Source organism: Peromyscus eremicus, chromosome 17 (genome assembly GCF_949786415.1).
Source record: "Peromyscus eremicus chromosome 17, PerEre_H2_v1, whole genome shotgun sequence".
NCBI lineage: Eukaryota > Metazoa > Chordata > Mammalia > Rodentia > Cricetidae > Peromyscus > Peromyscus eremicus.
This window is the reverse complement of record NC_081433.1, coordinates 8370674-8392168: the sequence shown is the minus strand read 5'-3', so window position 1 is coordinate 8392168 and position 21495 is coordinate 8370674. Positions and strand designations below refer to the sequence as shown.

The following is a 21495-nucleotide window of genomic DNA, read 5'->3' as shown; positions in this document are numbered from 1 at the left end:
TGAGGGCAGCACTCCATGCCAGTCCAGTGCCCAGGGTCTCAGGCCTGAAGGACATCTGAGGACGAGCGAACAGATGTCATCTCACTTTACCCAAGACAACGTGCTGTGCTTGTCCTAGAGCAGGCACATAGACGGGCAGGCTGCAGTTGCTCATGAGGCCCGTGCCACATCACACATGGCTCTCCAGTTCTTTTAAACCAGAATAAGCATCAGTAGGACCTTTCTGTGACTGTCTTCTAGAATACACCGGGTGGTGGTCTGTTTTGATTTCAATCCCAAATGTGGAAGAGGCTAGCCCTCTTCACATGAACCCTGACCTGTGAGCTTACAAGGGGAGCCACAGAAGGGACTCTGAGCAAGGAAGGGTGTGGGGAGAACCCACAGAGGTGAGAGTGAGCATGGACTCTAGCAAGGTTAGTGCCTCCTGGACACAGGTGATATGGGTGTGGTCTTGTGAGGTCAGACTCTTCCTGGACCAGATAAACTTGGGTGTTGTTTCACCTGAGGTCAGGTGTCTCTGGCCCAGGTGACATGGGTATAGTCTAGTAGGTTGGGCCATTAGACACAAGTAACATGCCATGTCTACCCTGAGGTACGGTGCACTTGACCCAGGTGATGCGCTATGGGGGCCTTTCGGAAATGACCATCTACTTGCCCTCCCTTCAGATCTCTGTGGAGGAGCTGGAACGCAACCTTGTAATCAAGGTCAACAAAGATGCCGTGATGAAGATTGCCGTGGCTGGTGAGCTCTTCCAGCTGGAGAGAGGCCTGTATCACCTGAATCTCACCGTCGGTGGCATTCCCTTTAAGGAGCATGACCTCGTCCAGCCCGTAAGTCCAACCCTGACCATGGAGGAGAATGCAGCAGGCTTGGCTGTGCCTCGAGGGGTTTGCCCTCTACTGAGCCCATCTCACAATCTGAGGGGCCCCAGCGGGCAGCCAGTCACTGTACACAATAACTAACCACTTCTGCTCATGAGTCTCATTTAAGTGTTCCTCTGACTTGAGGACAAAAAAAGTCTATTTTGTAGTAAAGATAAAACACCTCATTTTTTTAACAAAAAGAAAAAACTTTTTGGACATGTCTCAACATTTTGGGTCGTTAGCCATACCTAGATTTCCTGTGGGGGAAGCTCTAAATGGGAGGCTTTGGATCACTTTTCAAAGTCCTATTTTGTTCTGTCCTATGCCACACCTGGCCTTTGTACCTCATCTGTCTCTAGCCCAGTGGTCAGAACCCTTGTTTTGGGGATGGCAACATCCACTACAGATGGAAAACCTGTTTGGTAGGTCACTGACCCAGTCACCACAATTCAGGAGAGTCCCAAGGGGATGATAACATCCAACACACCATTGCAGATCTTCAGCACATAAGATGAGGGTGACCTGATTGGATTATATAACAGCTTGCACACAGTGTGTGGTCATGAGGGTGACCTGATTGGATTATGTAACAGCCTTGCACACAGTGAGTGTGTGGTCATGAGGTGACCTGATTGGATTATATAACAGCCTTGCACACAGTGAGTGTGTGGTCATGAGGTGACCTTATTTGATTATATAACAGCCTTGCACACAGTGAGTGTGTGGTCATGAGGTGACCTGATTGGATTATATAACAGCCTTGCACACAGTGAGTGTGTGGTCATGAGGTGACCTGATTGGATTATATAACAGCCTTGCACACAGTGTATGGTCATGAGGGTGACCTGATTGGATTATATAACAGTCTGCACACAGTGTATGGGCAAGCTGGGACTGGCATCCCTAGCCTGGTTTTTCTAGCTTTGTTTTGTAGGCTCGAGGCAGAGGAAAGTACAACACAGTAAAACGCCCTGACCTCTGCAGTCAGGGGTCAGGTACCTGTCCATTCACCCACAATGAGGAGACCCAGCAGACGGAGCAGGTGGCTGCCTCACTGACGCATGTGCTCTCATCCTTCATGGATATAGGTGTCCTGAAATGTTTTGAAAAGTGAAGAGCTCTTTTGTGAAGGAAAAAAAAAAATCTCCCTATATTGTTTTTACACTACAGATTTACACACACACAAGCCAGAGGGCCCCGCCAGCAGGTTCAATGGCGCCAGACTCGTGGTGACCTCTCCTGCTTGGGTCTGCCTGCCGTTATGGTTTCCTGGCTCAGGAAGCCACCAGGAGTTATGTGTCTTTCCAGATTAACCCTCGCCTGGACGGGTGCATGAGGAGCTGGAACTGGCTGAATGGGGAAGACAGCGCCATCCAGGAAACGGTAAAGGCAAACACCAAGATGCAGTGCTTCTCTGTGACCGAGAGGGGCTCCTTCTTCCCTGGGGGTGCATCCGCCTTCTACAGCCTCAACTACAGTAAGTGGGTGTCGCCCTACTGGGGTAGGACCGTGTGGCAGGACTTCCAGGCAGCGCTATGCTAAAGGGGGGGCATCCATCCATCTAAATGGTTCCTGCCTCAGTGACGAGCTGGCTCCCCACAAGCTGGGGCAGGGCTCAGCTCCCAGGACAACTCACTGGACGTCACATAGAGTTAGCCATGGAGGAGGAAGTGATGGAGACATGGTCCAATGGCCAGAAAGTGGTAGAATGGGCAGGCCTGTGTACGGAGGGGGCTACCTGGAAGGTTAATATTGGACATGTCCGAACGCACGTGACAATTCTCAGAAGCGTGCCCGGCCTTCACTGGCCAGTGACTTCATGAGGCTTAGCAATCAGAGGCGATGGAGAGGTGGAAGGAACATGAAGTCAGGAAGGCCAGTCTGTGTCACCCTTGGAAGGGGCCCTGCAGCAGGATGGGGCCCGGCCAAAGTGTGTTCTGCTGTGCTTCTCAAAAACAGGATCGGGGAGGGAGGATGCATGAGATCTGCATCTCTTTGATGCGTGGACAGACCAGTGCTGGAACCGAGAGCCACCTGTCCCCTGGGGATGACCCAGGGGCAGAAGGGTGGACACTCAGGTCTTGGGCTCCTTTAAAGCAGAACCCATAATTTCTTTGGGGGTCATTTTGGGGCCCTTCAACCTCAAGTTCTGAGGAAAAGTAAGGACATCTGAGAGACACCTTAGCACACCGTCAAGGTCTGGGGTCTTGGCTGAGCACCTGCCAGCTAAGGTGCGGTTACACTGACCTCTTCAGTCACCGCAAAGTGTTTTTATTATCTTTTGCCATTTATATTCATACACTCAATGAACTATTGAGAATTCACCCCATAGATGTCATCTAGGAGAGGGCAGAGGACTTGATTTGATCAATGGTGGGGAGGGGAGAACAGGCCAGCTCCAGAGCCTCCCACACACCATAGAGAGCAGGGAGGCTGACCAAGTGTGTGCCAACCTTGATTCACCCACAGCAGCGCTCTATAGTCCATGGCGTTCTTCATGAGGGAGAGACTTAAATATCAAGACGGAGGGTTTCTTCTGGCCTCCCAGTCAGTGAAGGACTCCCCCATGGTGGGGAGTACAAGCTGTTTGCCCTGGAAGAAATGGAATCCACCTGTCCGCTTCAGTGCATAACCTTAGATGCAGATGACACAAAGTGTCACCTAGCTGCATCTTAGACACAGGCCCCATGTGTAGTGTGTGGAAATGAGCTCATGACATAAGGCTCTGGAATGCCACGCCACGCCATCCAGAGCACAGACACACATAGGGCTTGCTGGAGCGATGCATCTCACATCTGTTCATGGGCACGGCCTCGTAAGTTCCTGCCCCCATGCATGCTTCGGCGTCTCCCGGAGCTGGCAGAAGGCTGACAGAAGGGAAGTAGCACGTTGCCCAGAGCTACAGCAGGTGCTTCGTGAACTCTGCAGGGGGAAATGTGAAAGCCGGGCAGTAAATGGCCGTTGGCGCTGGCCTTGTGGCTCCCCGGATCAGTCTTTGTTACCTGGAGGGCACTTGGAAGAGGGGAGCAGCCATACCCTGTGCCCAAGTGTCGATGGTCTACACTCAGGGGTGGAGGTCGTCTCATTCTCTTCCTGCATGCTGGCTGTTGAGACACTGGCAGGTCTTGGAGGTCCGGCCTCGGTGCATACTTCCTCCCCCCTGGCCTTTTCACCAGGAGGGCCCCTCCCGGGGTGTGCAGAGCTGTCCCTTGGGGCACTCCAGTGAGAGTTGCTACTCACCGTCGCCTCTCTGGCCCTTGTATGGCCTTGTAATGTGCCGCTTTCATTGCAGCCCGGACATCACTGGATGTCGGCACGGAGACCACCTGGGAAGTAGAAATTGTGGCCCGGATTCGCCCTGCCACTGACACGGGGGTGCTGCTAGCACTGGTGGGTGACAACCACGTCGTCCCCCTCTCTGTGGCCCTGGTCGACTACCACTCTACAAAGAAGCTCAAGAAACAGGTAGAATTGAATGGCGCACAGAAGCAGCTAGAGTATGGGGCTGGCTTTGACTAGGCTACCCAGAGCTCCGAACAACCCCCGTTTGACCCCCACCCTTCCCCTTCAAGGAGAAGGCCCGGGGCTCTGCCCACTCTCTGGGCTATTGCCTTGTTGAACCTTTCCCTGCCCTGGAGACTCCTTCCCAGACCCAGATCTCTCCCCAGGTCTGAGTACACAGAGCTCGGTGGCGCTCTCCGGCTTTGGGGCCAAGGCTGCAGTACCATCACACAGGCAGGACTGGGAAGCCACACTACTGCTGGCCAAGGGGCGGGTGGTACAGCCAGGCTCTGAATCCTTCATCTGAGCTCCTGCTGGGCCATGGTGCAGGGTGTCCCACACTAGAGCAGCGATTCTCATGACTCGGAGTGGCACTGGAACAAGGACAGTTCCAGTTTCTTCCAGAGTCAGACCCACTAACCTCACCGTCAACTCTGATAACTTATCAGATGCTCATGGTGGGTGAGGCCCTGGAGTCAGCTGTCCTTCAGACAGAGCCCTCCCTCATTGAAGACTCTGCTGGTCTGTTATAGAACATGAGGCTATTGAAAGGAAGTCTGTCTTCCTCTCTCATGTCCCAAAGAGAAATGTGGGTCAGGCAGGAGGGTTTCTATCCCCCACCTGCCCAGGCCATAGAGCCATGCTGGCTCCTTATACTAATTAGTCATAATTAGCATCATAGCTATGCTACATACCACCAAGGGGACCAGCCCTAGCATGTATGATGAACTACTGCCAGCACTGACTCTTCACCCCGGAGAGGCCAGGCAGTGTGTGTGCTCTTCCCCATGCTGGAACCACAGCTACAGATGTGTCCTTTCACACCCTTTTGAGAAGTCAGCTCAGGGTGGATGACCCAAGTCCCACAGTTTCCCAGGGACTTTAAAAGGTTTTACGGGTATGCATACTATGTACCCGTGGAGACCAGGAGAGAGCCGCAGATCTCCTAGAACTAGAGTTAGAGATGGTTGTGAGCTATATGGATGCTGGGGAGAAAATCCAAGGAAGTACTCTTATCCACTAAGGCATCCCCCTCTATCACCTCTCAGCTGCTCCCTGCTTTACATTGCAAAGAAACCGAACCCCAGGATAGGAAAGTACCAGGGTTGCAAGGTTACCATCCACCCTAAGGGGCTAGTGGTGAGGTGCCCAGAGACTAGGAGGACAGAGTGGGGGTGCACTGACCCCACGTAGCTCCTATGCTTCCGTATCCCCTGAACACTGTACTGGTGTGCCCTGCAGCTGGTGGTCCTGGCAGTGGAGGACGTTGCCCTGGCATTGATGGAAATCAAAGTGTGCGACAGCCAGGAACACGTAGTCACTGTCTCCCTTCGGGACGATGAGGCCACCCTGGAAGTGGACGGTACCAAGGGCCAGAGTGAAGTGAGTGCTGCCCAGCTACAGGAGAGACTGGACACACTAGGGAAACATCTGCAAGGCACTGTACTCACCTTTGTTGGAGGCCTGCCAGGTAGGAGCACGCTGGCCTAATGCCCATGGCGGGCATCACCTCAACCAGTATGGCTGACTTGCTTTACCCATGGGCAGTGATAATGACGGAGATGGGGTTCTAGTTATGGGAAATATAAATGCAGCCTGGCTTCTGTGCTGGGGTTGGGGGCCTCTTAGTAGTACAGTCCTTTCTCTGGGCAGGCATTGCTCTGGGTCACCCATTGGGAAGTGTTGTCTAGGAGCCCGGGAGGATTAGCAGTGATACAAGAGTCAGGTACCTGACTATGACTGCCAGGGGTCTGCCAGGGGCAGCCAACCTACACAGGCCCAGCGGTGGAACACGGGTAGGAGCTGTAGAGAGGCCCAAGGCCTTTTGCTAGGACAGGTCTTTACTTTTAGCAAACAGACTTTTTTTTTTTTAACCAATAAGGCTTCAAAGGAGATAAGGGCCCATAGTCCCTGAAGCATGGGAACTCATAAGGCAGAGAGATCGTACACATGCCTGGGAGGTCGAGGGGTAAAGATGCATTGTACCTGTACAGATCTGTATCCCCATGGGATGGTACCCTGAAGAGGAAATGCCCTGCAGAGAGAACGCAGGCAGGGCTGGCCCTACACAACATTGAGGGCAGTAAGTGGTACTCCCTGGATGTAGCTCTGCTCAATGTTTGGTCTCCTACCGCTCAGATGTTCCAGTCACTTCTGCACCTGTCACAGCATTCTACCGGGGATGCATGACCCTGGAGGTAAACCAGAAGACCCTGGACCTGGATGAGGCCTCCTACAAGCACAGTGACATCACCTCACACTCCTGCCCGCCTGTGGAACATGCCACACTCTAGATCAAGCTGCTCTAGTACCCATGCACAAGAGGCCTTTGCACCTTCCTGCAGACAAAGGGGAGCAGAGGTATGGACACACAGCACTGGCTCCTCTTGAGCAAGTCCTCCAACACTGGAGTGGGTGGGCTACTGCCCTCGTGGCTGGTTTTTCTTGAGAGATTTCTTTGCCTTGTAACATATCTGTACATAATGGGACTGGTTTCAGGTCAGCAGCTGCTCAGAGAGCCCCTTGGCCTGGTGGGAGCTGGCTGGCGAGGGTGGGGCTGGAGGGCCAGCAGTTTGCAGCTGAGTGGATTTGAAGAAAATAATTCTGTTATTTTTATTACCACATGCTTCTTTCTGATTCTGAAATATGGGAAATAAAATATTTACAGAAACCTTTTTAACCCTGGGTTGGTCTCTGTCTCTCTGTCCTGGAGGAGTCTCAGAACCGAGCTGCCTTCAGGGTGAAAGGGCTGTGAGCGCACCATGACACAGGCCCACAGCTGCTGTGGCCTACCCCAGGAGTCTCTCTTCACAAGAATGATGGCAAGGGCTGGAGCCAGGGTTCACCAGCAAGCCGCAGTGCCTCAGTTAATTCTGCAAGTGCAGACAGTCCTACACGGCTCTGCCATCAGCCCCACACATAGAACCCTTCTTAAAACTGCCCCTGGCACCCACTATGTCGTATATCAATCTGTACATATTCTCTGATCTCTTCCGAACTAGCCATTTGCCTCTCTTGGCTGCCTCTGTTCCATTTAAAAGAAAAGGTCTGATTTTCTGTTTCAAAGCTACGAGCAGAGCAGAGCTGAGGGAGCTGCACCATCCCTGGGCAGCAGGAGGCACAAGAAGCAGAAGCTTGCTCAGTGGCTCCAGGCTGCCATTTGTTAATAAGGGAAGAAATTGGGAGCCACTGATTTTAACCCCAGCATCCTGGAAACTCTGGTGAAGACAGGACAGGAACAACACTGTCGAACACAGCTCCGACAAGGTATGGAGTACAGTTCTGCCCAGGATTCCTTGCTGCCTCTGTCCTCAGGCAGCCTCAGAAGCCCACAGCCTCCCAGAGGCCAGATATGTCCTCAGCTGGTGAAGCAGCATCCCTAGACCTTCAGTGGTTTTTCCTTGTGTTGGAGGCAACTCTGGAATGTTTTCATGGAATGTTCTCATGAGTGCCCTCCAACCAGCCCCAATTCTCTCCAGAAGGTCATGAGGCCAAGAACAGAGTAGGACAAATGCTGGTTTGGAGCTCAACCACACAGATGAGAGAGGGGGAGCCACATATTTGGCATTCCTTATCTGCCTTAGGGAGGCAACACCACTGTGTGGGAAGAACACAGACACCTCTCTTCCCTGAGGTTGCATCCTCAGCCTCGGCTGGCACCAAGCCTTATACCATCTCCTGCCAGCTGCCTACCATGAGCTCCTTGCTCCCCTGGGTCCAGGTAGCCAAACTACAGAGCACCAAGGGGAGCACCAGGAGACTTTTGAGGGATGGTGCGGACTGTTCGGAGGAAGAGGGTGGGATGGATTGTATGGTCTTTATCATCTGAGTTGATTGCAAAATTCCTTTTCTAGGGAAGGACTTTCAGCATTTTTGCATTGCTATTGTATCCTTGAGGCTGTTTCTTGAGCCCGGGTCCCTCCCACGCATTCAGGATTGTCAGCACCCCATCCTCCCTCAGGTTCTATCACACTGCTCTTGCAGACACATACTCTGGTAAAAAAAAAAATGTGTCTCCAGATTTTTCCAAATGTACCTAGGGCAAAGTCACCTTTTAGAAACCACTGTTTCAGGGCAGGAGACCACTTCACTGTATTTCTTATCACAAAGCCTGCAGATCATGCATTTAAACATAAAGGAATGCTATGTGCTCTAACTGAAGGTAGTGGAGATACCCAGGATCGCAGGGTCCCTGTCCAGAACAGACAATGACTTCTTACAAACCTGACAGGTAGAATAACCACCGGAGAGAGAAGCAAGGAGGAGACCCAGGCAGGCCCGACAGAGCATCCTCTGCTGATCAACAAGGATGTGCACACAGAGGCGTGTCTGTGGACCCATGCCATCCATTACCAGGCTATTGATACTGGATCTTGAGAAGCAGAGCTCTAAGGGCTCTGTGACCCACAGAGGAGAGGGTGCAAGTGGAACCCTGACTCAGGCAGGCTAATCTGGTAAAGCAGAAGAGCTTAGCTCAGTGTCTCTCCCAGCAGGGCATGGCTCACCACCTACAGGACCACACACACTCATGCGAGTCATCTGCTGGTACCATACCGCAGACTCAGGACAACCCCATCTCCCATCGATCCAAAAGCAGATGCAAGTGATAGATTCAGTGACAACGGGTGGCCATGAGCAAATCTCACTAACCAGAGCAGAAACCAAGCACAGAGCAGACCCTCAGGTGACATTCAAAGAGGCAAAGCCATCAAGGGCTGGGCCAGAAGCCACTGAGCATGCAGGCTCCAGCTGGCTTCCCAGCATTGTCCACACAAAGGCAAGGACACTCGAGAGTATCTGCCCACACTCTAGGTTAGTGTGGCTTGTGAGGGGAGGTCTGGAGACTAGGGTACAGAACCTTACATTCTCCAAGACGAGGGAGAAAGACATTTTTGTGGCAATGAACAAAACTATTGACCTTGGCATGCAACGTTTCTCAATAGTTCTTGCCTCCAGTGGGCATGGGCTCTATACCTAGACATGAGGTTCTGTTGTTCTTCAGAGACCTGGGGGCCAGCTTCAGGAAGTTCAGAAGTCGAGCCCATTGGGCCCAGGACACAGGACTACTGAATACAAAACTGGGGTGCTGTAATATTAAAGTAAATAGGGAAGTGTGGGGGCCCTGCACCAGGGAGGCTCCAGTGCCTTGGAAACCCTCCTCCCATCAGCCTCCAGACCTTGGCTCTTCTGTGTGTGGTCATTACATGGATGACGTGTTCTTTGGCCCAGTCCTGTAGAAAAGCAGCCTACTATGTAGTGGCTCCTTGCACCTCTGTGCTTCTGGTCATTCTCGTCATCCTGAACCTCACCCCCACTAGCGACACGAGTCTTGCCGTTGCTGTGTAGGATACTTCTTCCACAGCCAGCACGGTGGCATGTCCAAGCCCCTTGGTAGAGCTGCTTGACTGTGCACGCCGGGTAGATGCAAGGCAGGGACCAGAGCCAACTCACTACTGACCCCATCAAGGAGCAGTGCCCAAGGCCCCCTCCAAATATAGAGAGGATTTTGTCCTGTTGCCTCCAGGTTCAATTCTGAGGAGCCGTTCACAATTGCCTCTGAAACTGGAGTCCAAAGAGGTATTAAATATCCTAGTACATACATTGATGTAAATATAAGTCAGCAGAATATTGTTTGATATTGGTCCAGAGTCAGAGAGGCTGAGGCCAAGCTCCTGGATATTGTAGGGAAGCAAGACTGTGCTAGATCCAAGGTCCGTCAGCATCAAATAGAAACCAAGATACTTTCTCTATAAAATGAAGAGTGCACAGTGACCAGTCCTCAGAAACCAGTGGCTGTCTCAGCCCTTCAGGGATCAGTGAGCAGCTGCAGCACATCTTCTCCACAGACAGACCTGTCACCTTCCTACATGGACCTGTGTTGTGGGCCTTTGTGGGAAACCCTGTTTAGAAAACCTCTCTAGCCTGCCCTGGTGAGATCTGGACAGAGTGGCCTTGACCAGCAGGGGGCGCAGGAGCTGCAACTTCACAGACTGGTCCTCCATCCCCACCTGCTAGTTCTGGACCTCATAAAGAGGGGGAAGAAAGGCCCCAGTGTCCACGCAACAGCTAATTAATGAATAAACCAGTGGCCACAAGTCAGCAGAGCACCACAGGGAAAAATGAGTGTGAGATTTGGAGTCCACCAAAAGGTGGATCTTACACAGAGGCAGAACTCAAAGGCCTCTAGAAGTAGCTTTAGGTATCTACTCAAAGTTTGTTTTCCTTCAAATCAGAAAAGTAGAGCTCAGGGGTTCGGTCTGTTCCTTCTTGGGGACATGCTCACAGAAGTGGTTCGGTTTGTTCCTTCTCGGGGACGTGCTCATAGAAGCCTGTCAACCTGTAGTGTATTTCCTGAAGGAACAATCTTCACCAAAACAGATGCCTGGCTCCCTTCCCTTTGCAGGATAATAGCAATTGATAACCAAGGAGATGAGAGATGACGCAGCTGTGAGTGACGGCAGGTGCAGAGAAGCCCTTCTGGATGAGGGGACTAGGGTCTAGTATGGTTTGCTGCTGTCTTCATGTGAGGGAGGGGTACAGCAGAGGCTCTGCTTTTGCCTCTGGTCCTGGCCTGTGCTGGCAGAGGGTGTGTCCAAGAGAAGTGCGCAGCTTCGAGATACTTTCTGAATCCTCTACGAGGCTGGCTGCAGAAGCAGGCTTCCTATGGATGGCTTTATTATTTTTGTTTTATTTCTGGCAACCCCCAAACCAAGTTACTTTTTAATCTACTGCCTCCGTGTCAGGGTGCATAGGGGGGAGGCTTCTCCCCCGGGAGGAAGTAGGTTGGTGTGCAGAGTGAAGGAGCATTAGGAGAATGCCCACGGCTGGAGTTGCACTGAGAGAGGGACTCTGTGTCCTCAGGCCGAGAGAGGTCAGCAGAGGACGAGGCCGGCAGGGCACTGGAGGGCTGCAATTAAACAGAGAGGCATCCTTGATCAGCAGGTGGGGGGCTCGGCTACACCATCCAGCATATATGCCAGTCTTGCCTCGGCCCAGCACCCTACCAGACCAGGACCCCCAGGAAGCCTCCCAGGCCTAGGAACAGCTAAGAGAGGTCAAGCATCGCCCTGTCTGTGCCTGGGTGACACAAACTTGACTTCTAAAGCTGCCGGGGAGCCCCAGGAAGCTCTCCCAAACTCCAGACTTCCCGGCCTGCTTAGCCCTGACTAGAAGAACCAGGGACAGCCTAGAGCCAGATCCTTGGCACTCACTGAAGAGAGCAAGATCATTAACATTCCCAACACAGCATGGTGGTTAATAGGTCAGTGACCAAATGTGATCAGTCATAGTCTAGAAGTTTAAGGAAGGCAGTTTTCAGAGGCAGTTAACATTTAAACAGCTCCCTACTGTTGGAGAGTCTGGTCCAATTGGTTGCAGACCTTAAGAAAAAAGGCAGTGACCCTCAAGGAGACTGGAATCCTGCCCGAGTGTGACCATGGGTTACAGTTTCAACAGTGTTTCCCTGGTCCTGGGGATAGTGAACCAGCCTCGACTGCACTCATGAAAGCCAGTCACTAAACAAGTCTGTCTCTCATGTATCTACACCTTTTGGTATTGTGTCTCTGAGGAACCTCAACAGACACCCCCAAAATCAAGGATGAGTTAATGTGAGAGGAGAAATTTAGGGAACAGCACAGATCTGAAGTAAATCTTTTCTAAGTCTTTTTATTTTTCTTTTCCCCTCTTAAGTAGAAGTTTGAAACTTAAAATCAGTATTTAAAAAAAAAAATAAAGCAAATTTTGAAGTGAGTTTTTAAAAGTGACTCCTGTGTGATTCAACTGCTAGCTTGGGAATTTTCTCCTGTTTCTCTCTCCAATCTGTGTGTGCATCATTCTGACCACAGGGGCCAGTGCATGTCTAAAGATCATCCTTTTAGGTCTACTAGGATGGGCTTCTCACCCTAGCCATTCTGCTCTCTTCTGAAAAAGAAAAAAAAAAAAAAGCAGATACATAAGCCTTAGGAACCAGAGGGCAAGCTCCTAGGAACCACAGGATAAACCACCAGAGACCACAGGATAAACCACCAGGAACCACAGAATAAGCCACCAGGAACCTCAGGATAAACCACCAAGAATCGTAGATCAAGCCATCAAGAGCCACAGAACAAACCACTAGGAAACTTGGGTGAAACTGCCTCCCTAAACAAGGCCTTGTGAAGGCAGGCCCTGCCCACATGGAGAGGACCACCCCAGCAATACCATTCAGGCTAAACTCAAGTGTCACACTGAGCAAACTGCTGGGTGTTGGGACAGGCCCCTTTAAAGGTTTTCTTTTGACTAACTTCACAAAACACCCCCACACAGCCATCTCACTCCCTCCTTAATAGGAATAATTTCAGGGATGTTTGCTGGCTGCTAATGACTTCAACAGGACACTTAAAGTATCTCCTTCCATCGGTTGACCAGTGGAGACGGCATCCATTCTGTTGTTCTTAGGAAGCACCCGGGCTCATCCGATATGCCTGTTCCACAGAAATCTGATTACTAAGCATATGTGGCAGTTATACTCCCACACATGCTGCTGTGAAAGCTGCTCAGCCCCGAGCACAGGGCCCCCAGGCCTCCTCTGGGAGGAAGGGAGGTATCCACTCTCTGCAACAGAGGTCCCAGAAGGTAGGAGAAGATAAGAGCACCCACAGGACTTGGCAGGTTGTCTTCCAGGTTCCCAAAATGTGTCCATGGCGAAAGACCGCCCCTTGAACACCACCACAAGGGGCATTTGTCCTTTTCCATGTGGAACAGGGATGAGCACTTCATGCGGAGCCTCACACTCTTCGAGAGCAGGCTGGTAGGCCCTCCACAGCAGTCCCTTCTTCCTCAGGCCAGGCCTTCAAGACAGAGGGGTAGGCAGGCACCAGGGCTGGCCCAAACACTCTAGACATCAGGCAGGAGGAAATGGAACCCCTCATCATCATCATCATCATCCCCTGCGGAGCATCACGTGTTCTGAGAGAAGACAGCCTGCTCAGGCTGTGCTCTGGAGTTGTCCTTGGCATCTACGTGGTTTAGTGGCTGTGTGTGTCCAAAGGCAGCCAGGCCAGCTAAGGGAGACCCATTGGGTCTATCCAGAGACAGTCCTAAGTGTCTCACATGTGGATCTGATAAAAGACCAGGAGAGAGGAGCAGGTCCCAGGACGAGCTATGGCCTGAGATGATAGCATCCTTCCTTGTGTGGAGACCTGGGAGATCCTTCTCGAGGCCAACACAGGAAGTTCCATGGAAAGGCAGAGGCCTTGGAGCTGCAGCTGCTCCTGCTGATGGCCTTGAACCATCTTTACTTCCTGACCCTAGACATAGCTGCTTCCAGTGTTCCAGAGAGCGGAGATGGTCCTGAGGCAGGCTTTACTCACAGGATCTTACGTTCCTTGATTTGAGGTCTCTGTGATCCTAGTGGATGAGAGCCCAGTTCCCTTTGGGAAGTTCCACTAGCACAGCCTGGGGGTGCCACACTGAGAGTCCAGACCCACTCCCCAATACTGCAATGGACCACGGCAGCATCCTTCCTCCAGACCCCAAAGGACCCAAGAAATCCAGGGATTACAGCCCCAGCTAGCTCCTTTTGCAGAGAAGCAGAGGAAGTTGAAGCACAGAGAAAAGGGACCTTGGAGTGGGTAGAGCAGTGGTACAGTGACCTCACCTTTCTGAGTGCAGGGCACCAGTGAGGCCCCGAAAACGGAAGGAAGCTGTACTTCTTGGGGTGCCCATGGCTTCTTCCAGCTGTACCTGATACCAGCCCCCACACTTCACAAATGTGGAGCCCAGATGATCAAAAGACTCCCAAGTATTGCTCACACCTGGTCACTGTGCTGGGTCAGTCCTGGGGCCCTGACAGCTTTCTCTATCCAAGATGGTCAGAGCTCGACACTCAAGCCCTTCCCAAACAGTCCTTTGGCTTGGCAAGGCCTCACTTGACTTTTGTGTGGCTCACTAGGTGCAGGTCTCCTGGGGGATACCTGGGAACATGTGACTTCAAAACAAATGACTTCACTCCATTCACCAGAGCCCACAGGTCAAAGAAGCTCATTTCAGCGGAGTGTGATGACACAGAGGTACACTCAACACAACTGCTTCTGTTAGTGCCATAAGACAAGCCACCGAGCAGCCAGGCTGCATGAGCGGGCATCACCCCATCTAGAAAGGTTGGTCTAGGCCTATTCTCAATCTCCCCACAGGAGACACTGAGCAATGTCTACAGATGGTTTGGTTGCCATGACTGGGGGTTTCTGCATAGGTAGGTAGAGGACAGGGCCTGCCTGGCACCTCACAGTGCTAAGAAGCAAGGCAGAAAGACCACAAGTCCACAGTGCAAAGTCCAAGTCAGTATCACTGGACAGCCAGGACCCTTTCATTCATGGCCACCAGAGCTTCAGAGGACACGAACAAGCCAAAGCCAAGCGTGGAACAGAGGCAAAGCCCTGTTCAAACAAGATCTTATTCCAGACCTCCTCCCCGATGGCCTCACGGTCCACAGCACAGGGCACATGAGCCTTACAGGGTTGGTAGCTTTGTAGATAAATTTCAGTGGATGTTGGCATGTACCTGGCTCCACTTAGAACACTGTGTCATTACAAGAGTTCAGAACCCAGGCAGCCAATGGCGTCCTCAGTTCCCCCGGCCTATATAAGGCCAGTTCATGCTAAGATAGACAGTGTATAAAGCAGCTAAAAACAGTATATAAAATAAATGGTTCTTCCAGTAGGAAGAATACTCTCATAGGTTACTAGGGCCATGAGCAGCAATACACCTCAAAAATGGTATGATCCACTCCATAATGATCCCAGTCCCCATCATCTAGATCAAAGCACATCCTTCTCTACTCACAGCCATACCCTGTCTACTAAGGAGCCCACAGAAACGATCACTGACTCCACAGCATCTCCAACCCCAGCAGGGAACACTTGCCTACCTGAAGTGGCAGAGGGTAGGAGGAACAGGTTGGCACAGTCATAGATGGAGGGCACAAGCCAGTGTAGGCTAGGATCTGCTGGGCAGGGTTGTAGAGGATCTGAGGTGGTGGAGATGGGCCATAGGCCAGCTGAGACAGAGGAACCTGTGAAGAAAGAGGAAGTGACTATCCAAGCCAATGCACCCTGAAACCCATTCAAGGCATTACTACAGCGTGGTCCTCTAGGGAGCACTAACCCAAGCCATGAAGAGTAGGCCAGCCCTCTCTTCATGACCTCACAGAAAGTTCCACATCCTTACATATGGTCTCTGGGTTGGCGTCACCACCTGGAGCTGCTACCAGAAGAGGCAGCCTGGTAGAGCCCAAGAACTAGACTGTGGGAATTCAGGTTCTGAAGAGACATCCCTAAATTTCCTTGGCAACAAGGAATCTGAGAACAAAGAGCTAAGCAGCAACTCTAGGCTGCAACCAAAGGCCAAAGCCCCAGGACAACTGGCTGAGCACAAGAAGAATGGCCCAGAATGTGTTCTGCGGCCCTGTGGATCTGGAAGAACCCCTAAAGGGTTTGCCATGGACCCCGAAAGGACACGAAGACAATTCTACCCAGTGATGAAAGGGTAGCAGGCCGGAGCTCAAGGGCAGGTTCAGTAGGGCTGGCTCAGCGAGAAGCAGGTGTGGATGAATTTCAGTTCTCTCATCCAGCTTCTTCAAATGGAGTCCAAGCCTGCCCAGAACCATGACCAACCCAGGCAATCATGGACCTCACAGTGACAGGGTAGCTTTGCAGGTGAGTTCCGTTCTTAGATGGTGACAATTCTGCCACCTCAGAGGATGGGAGAAGACTCAACCAGCAGGTGATCAAGTACAGTTTCCAGGACAAGTGATTGGTAATCCTAGTTACCATCTGACATGCAGATCACTCGGGAGTTTAGGTCTTTTGTCAAGGGAGCCACTGAGCTCTGGGCTATAACCGCCTGGCTGGAAACACGTAGGCTGGTACTACTCACCATGTCCTTGAAGGCTCCTAGGACTGCGGCTGTGATAATGCCAAGGCACAGGCCCAGGACATTCAGCACTGTGGACACCCAGAGCAGCCGGTAGAGGTGGATCACATCCTGGCAGCTCCGCACACCCACAAATTCATAGTAGGCAGGCGAGGACTCTGTGCTACGAGAGGGAGAACAAAGTTACTGCCCTCATTGCTAGAACGTGGTCAGGTGACCCCCAAGTATTAGATCTGTGGTTAGATGACCACCATTGAGTGCCAGATCCATGGCCAGTAGACTAACCTATGCGTAGGAACTGTTGTCAGGCAACAGCCCAGGACATCATGCCGCAGTCAGGGGACCACTCTGTGAGCTACAGCTGTGTCTAGCCAATAAACCCTCATAGCTTAGAGCCACAGTCATGAACATTACCCCTGGGGCAGTATGGTAGTTAGTAAAGGGCTGGTGGGTAGTTAGTAAAGGAGCCATGGAAGCTCTCAGCTTCCAAACCAGAGAAACCCAGGAGACTTGGGGCCACTCTGACTCTTGAAGGGAGAGAGCAGAGTGGGGCTTTAGGCAGCCTTACTACTGGCCTTAAGCCTAACCATAATCCCCAACTACAATCTTAAAGCTAAAGTAGTCTTGACACCCCCAAAAACATAAATAACTCTAATCATAAAAGTAGCTATACCCAAACACTTTCCCTGAAGAAAAGCTAACCCCTAACAACAAGGCTAAGACATCTCTAGAAGCAGTCATGGCTATGAAAATAACACAGACCCCAAACTTACCCAATCAAATGTCCAACCAAGTGATTATCCACAGCCTTAAAACTACAGTTCCAAACACAACCTAAACCCAAAGCCTAAATATATCACTAGTCATAGCCTTAACCCTAATCCCATCAGGTCCCCATTCCACACCAAAACCAAACCCTAACCCTGGTCCTATCCCTCTCTCTCATCCTAACTACAACACCGACAAATTCCTAATTCTAACCACAGTGGTAGCTCTAACCATAAAATTTCACCTATCATAATCCTAAGACCAACACCAAATCTAAACCAAACCATAGTCATATCCATATCTAAATTCTACCATTAAACCAATCCCTAAACTGAAGCATAAACTGGTCCTAGTCTCTAACCCAAGCCCTATCTCAACTCAAAATCCTAACACTAACCCCAAACCCCTAGCATTAACATTAACCCTAACCCCAGCCCAACGTCACCCCTAACCTTTCACATGACCCTACACCCTCAAACCAAGCACAACCTCAAGACTGTGGTCTTAACTGTAATTACAAGCATATCCAACCCTAAGCTAGCCCCAACTCTAGATTTAACTTTGAATCTAACTTTAGCCATAGACCTAAGACTAAATTCAAATCAATACCAACACCAAACATAACCAAACACGAGCCCTAGCCATAGCCTTACCCTTAGCATTAGCCATAATCTGAATGTTCAACCACATGCTAACTCTCCAATAACTAGCCTTCCAATAACCCTAAACCTAAATTCAATCCTAATTCTAACACTGAACCCAATTCCAACACTAATCCTAACTATAACACCAATAACAACCTAAACCAAGCCATAGTCCTGGGTCTGAGCCTTAAGTCTAACCCCAGACCTAGCTGCAAACCTAAGCTTAACCTTAACATTTATTGTATCTTAATATAACAGTAAACCATTCTCCAACAACCACCCTAACTCTTAAACGTAGCTCTAATACTAACCCTCAAACTCCAATACTAGCCCTAACCTTAAATCCCAACCAGAAAGTCATTCCTAACCCTAACCCCACAGCAAGCCTACATCTAACATAATCTTAAACTCCAACTCTTTTTTTTTCTTTTTCTGGAGCTGAGGACTGAACCTAGGGACTTGCACTTGCTAGGCAAGCACTCTACCACTGAGCTAAATCCCCAACCCCTAAACTCCAACTCTTAAGACAAACCCTAACCCTCATCACACCCAGTATCCCAACACCACCCCAAACTAAAGCTATGCTAGCTTTGCCCTAATAATAACCCCTAACCCTACAATTAAACTTAAATTCAATGTCAAACCTTACACCAACCCTAAGCAAGAATTCAGAAACCAACACAATTCTAAAGCTAATCCCAAAGCCAATCCTAATCCTAAACCCTAGCTGTGACCATAACCATAAATAGCTACCAGCAAAAGCCAGCCCCAGACTTAAACCTAGGGCAGGCCCTGGGCCTATCCCTTAACCAAACTTCAACCTTAGCTCTAGCCCCAAAATTATGACTAGCCCTTCTAGGTCCTAATGTCTACCCCTAACCTTAACCCTAACGCCAAACACATTGTCACCCCAACATTAATCCTAAATCTCAACTCCAATATCAACCCTAACCTTTCATATAACCCTAAGGTCCCAAACCAAGTATGACCACAGTCTTAATTACAAGCATAGCCACAACCTTGTAACCAACCCTAACCCATGTCCTAGCCCTAAAACTAACTCTAACCCTTGTCCTAGCCCTAAACTTAACCTAAGCATAGCCATAACCCTAACCCTAAGGCCAAACACCAATGCCATCTAACTCTAGGATGAACCTGAACCCAAAACTAACCATAGCTCCAAATCACAACCTGAACACCAAACCATAGTTTTAACCTAGTCTTAGCACTACACTGAGTACTCTGTTGTTTTTCAAGACAGTGTGTAGTCCTGGCTATCCTAGAACGAGCTCTGTAGACCAGGCTGGCCTTGAACTCAGATCCACTTGCCTCTTCCTCCTGAGTGCAGGGATTAAAGGTGTACACTACCATGCCCAGCTTGAATTTAACTTTAATCAAAAACCTAGTCCTAACTCAAATATCAACACCAATTCTCTATTTAAACTAGCCCTGGCCCAAGGCCTAGTACTAACCCTAATCCTAACCCAAACACTAACCCTAACTGTAACCATAACCCTATCCAAAACCTTAACTATAAGCCATAACCCAACCACAAACTTAACCCAAAACTTGAACCTAAACTTCAAAACAGAGCAGCAACCCTAAGCCTACCTGTATTTCAAACCAAATGCTAACAGTTCAGCCCTAAACATAACACTATAGCCAGCAAAATCCCTAAATAATCATAATCTAACCATAACCCCAACACAGGCTCTAACCTGAGCCATTGAACTAGCCCTACCATTAACTCTAACTAAATAAAACTCTAACATCAGTGTCAACCTTAACCCTAACACAAAGCCTGCCCTAGCTCGAGCCTTAGCATTAGTGCAACCCCAACCCTCACCTAGAGCTAGCTCTAACCCTAACTAAACACCAATAATCGTCATAACTAACTCCAAACCCCAAACTAATGACCCTAACCTGAACCCTAGAAATGACTCTGGTCCAAACCTTGACTAATACACAACCCAAAGGACAGCAACAACCCTAAACCCAACCACAATGGTAACTCTAGGGTAATCCTAACTAACCCCATCCTAGCCCCGGCCTTAGCCTTTGACATATACCCCAACGCCAACACTAACTTAAACCAGCCTAACCCAATCCCTAATCTAAACATCAAATTCAAACCCAACACTAAACATAACTCCAACTCCCCCCAAAAAAACTTAACTCCAGCTCTCGCCTTAGTGCTAACCATGACATAAAACCTAAACCGTAACCCTAACCCTAACATTAGCCTTAGCCATACCCTAACTCTAACCATAATGCCAAACCCAACTCCACTACCAGCCAGAATTCTACTTCTAGCCCTAATAGTAACTCCCAACTCTATCACTTTAACTCTCACCCTCACAGATCTAGAAAGCCAGTTAAAAGGGACCATTTAAATAGTGACACTTCTTTCTAGTCACCAAGACATCATTCAGACATGGACACCATACAAGAATCACACTAGAGTGGTCCTCCCCACCACTGAAGAGCAGCAGATAGTAATCAGGTCTGGCATAAAGCACTGAGGTCCCTCCAGAGACCTGGGGGATATTCGTGTGAGGTGTGGCAAAGGCCTGGAGCCCCATAGACAGACCCTGAGAAGCAGCTACACCAGCAACCTTGGGGCTCCCGGTACCTGGGGCCTCTGGCTCCTCCAATGCTGACTTCTTATCTCCTCCCACCCAGGTGAAAACTTCTCAAACAAGTTAGAGACCTCTCAACTTCTCTGGGGATTCATTTGGTGGGGCTAGCCAGGGAGGCTCCACCAGGCTCACAGTGGGGTGGAAAGTGGACACAGGTTGTCCCAACTTACTACGCCCTGGGCCCTTAATGACCAGAGCAAGCACGGTGGCTGAGCTACCTTCCATGCCAGAATAAGCAAGCATTTTGTGTTCTCATTCTCCATGTATATCATAACAGAAAGCTGCAGGTGGATCTCAGCCCTGGCAGGGAGCAGAGCAGAACTGAGATGTGTTAGTGGCTAACTGGTGGCCAGCTGCCTCAAGGTATGCGACAGAGTCCAGGCCGTGTTTAAGTACTTCCACACTCTGTGTGCTCTTGGGTGGAGACCCGATCACTCCAAGAATCCACTTTTCCACTGCTGAAACTAGATCCAAAGGAAGAAACAGAAAATGCAGGTAGATATAGGAAGGGAGAAATGGGGGCCTCTCTCATGGACAGATGTCTGTGCAAAGTTCACTTCTGTGCGTGTGAGTGTGTGTGTGTGTGTGTGTGTGTGTGTGTGTGTGTGTGTGTGTTTACATGCCGAATATGTGCACAGACTCCTGATGCAGCCTTACCTCCCACAAGCATACAGGTCACAGCAGTAACATGTGTTGCTCCTCACTTTCAGCTGGCACCTTCCACTCAGAGAGTAGCAGGTGACCTGGGGTAGAGACAGGCAGGTTCATACTTTATCCTACATAGACAGCAGGCAGCCTAGGTCTAAAAGCAGGGCTGCATTACCAGGACCCTCCCTGATTCATGGCAGGCTGGGGTGGGGCGGAGTTAGGCAGGGCAGGACACAGGATAGGATTAGACAGGGCAGGAATGGGCGAAGCAGGACAAGATGGGGCTGGACAGGACAGCACTAGGTAGATCCGAACAGGACTAGGTGAGGTAGGGCTGTCAGAATCCCCACCCACATCCCCCAAGCATCTATCATTGACATCGTTTTTCTGGAATGTTCAACGCATGCATTTTCAACCTTCTACAGGTCTGAAATCCCCACAGCACTAGTGTAGACAGCCCAACTGAGCCACTGGCCAGTGCCCACCTGGGCTGGTCTCATAGGTTAACTGCTGGGAGTACT

General features: G+C 50.3%; 2 protein-coding genes across 2 annotated transcripts in view; one reads left to right on the top strand and one right to left on the bottom strand.

Annotated features, from left to right (window-relative positions):
- The window catches only part of Gas6 (growth arrest specific 6), a 31405-nt gene extending 24360 nt beyond the window's left edge, over positions 1-7045 (top strand). Inside the window, exons 11-15 of the mRNA XM_059244284.1 lie at positions 667-831; positions 2173-2341; positions 4157-4329; positions 5608-5836; positions 6505-7045. Of these exons, the coding sequence (XP_059100267.1) occupies positions 667-831; positions 2173-2341; positions 4157-4329; positions 5608-5836; positions 6505-6659 (891 nt within the window). The 3' untranslated portion in view covers positions 6660-7045. The remainder of the gene's footprint in view (positions 1-666; positions 832-2172; positions 2342-4156; positions 4330-5607; positions 5837-6504) is intronic.
- Positions 7046-11018: 3973 nt separating this feature from the next.
- Tmem255b (transmembrane protein 255B) overlaps positions 11019-21495 on the bottom strand; it is a 31958-nt gene continuing 21481 nt past the window's right edge. The window contains exons 6-9 of the mRNA XM_059244285.1: positions 20984-21069; positions 16279-16438; positions 15272-15415; positions 11019-11272 (exon numbers count right to left, since the gene is read on the bottom strand). Coding sequence (XP_059100268.1) covers positions 11105-11272; positions 15272-15415; positions 16279-16438; positions 20984-21069 — 558 coding nt within the window. The 3' untranslated portion in view covers positions 11019-11104. The remainder of the gene's footprint in view (positions 11273-15271; positions 15416-16278; positions 16439-20983; positions 21070-21495) is intronic.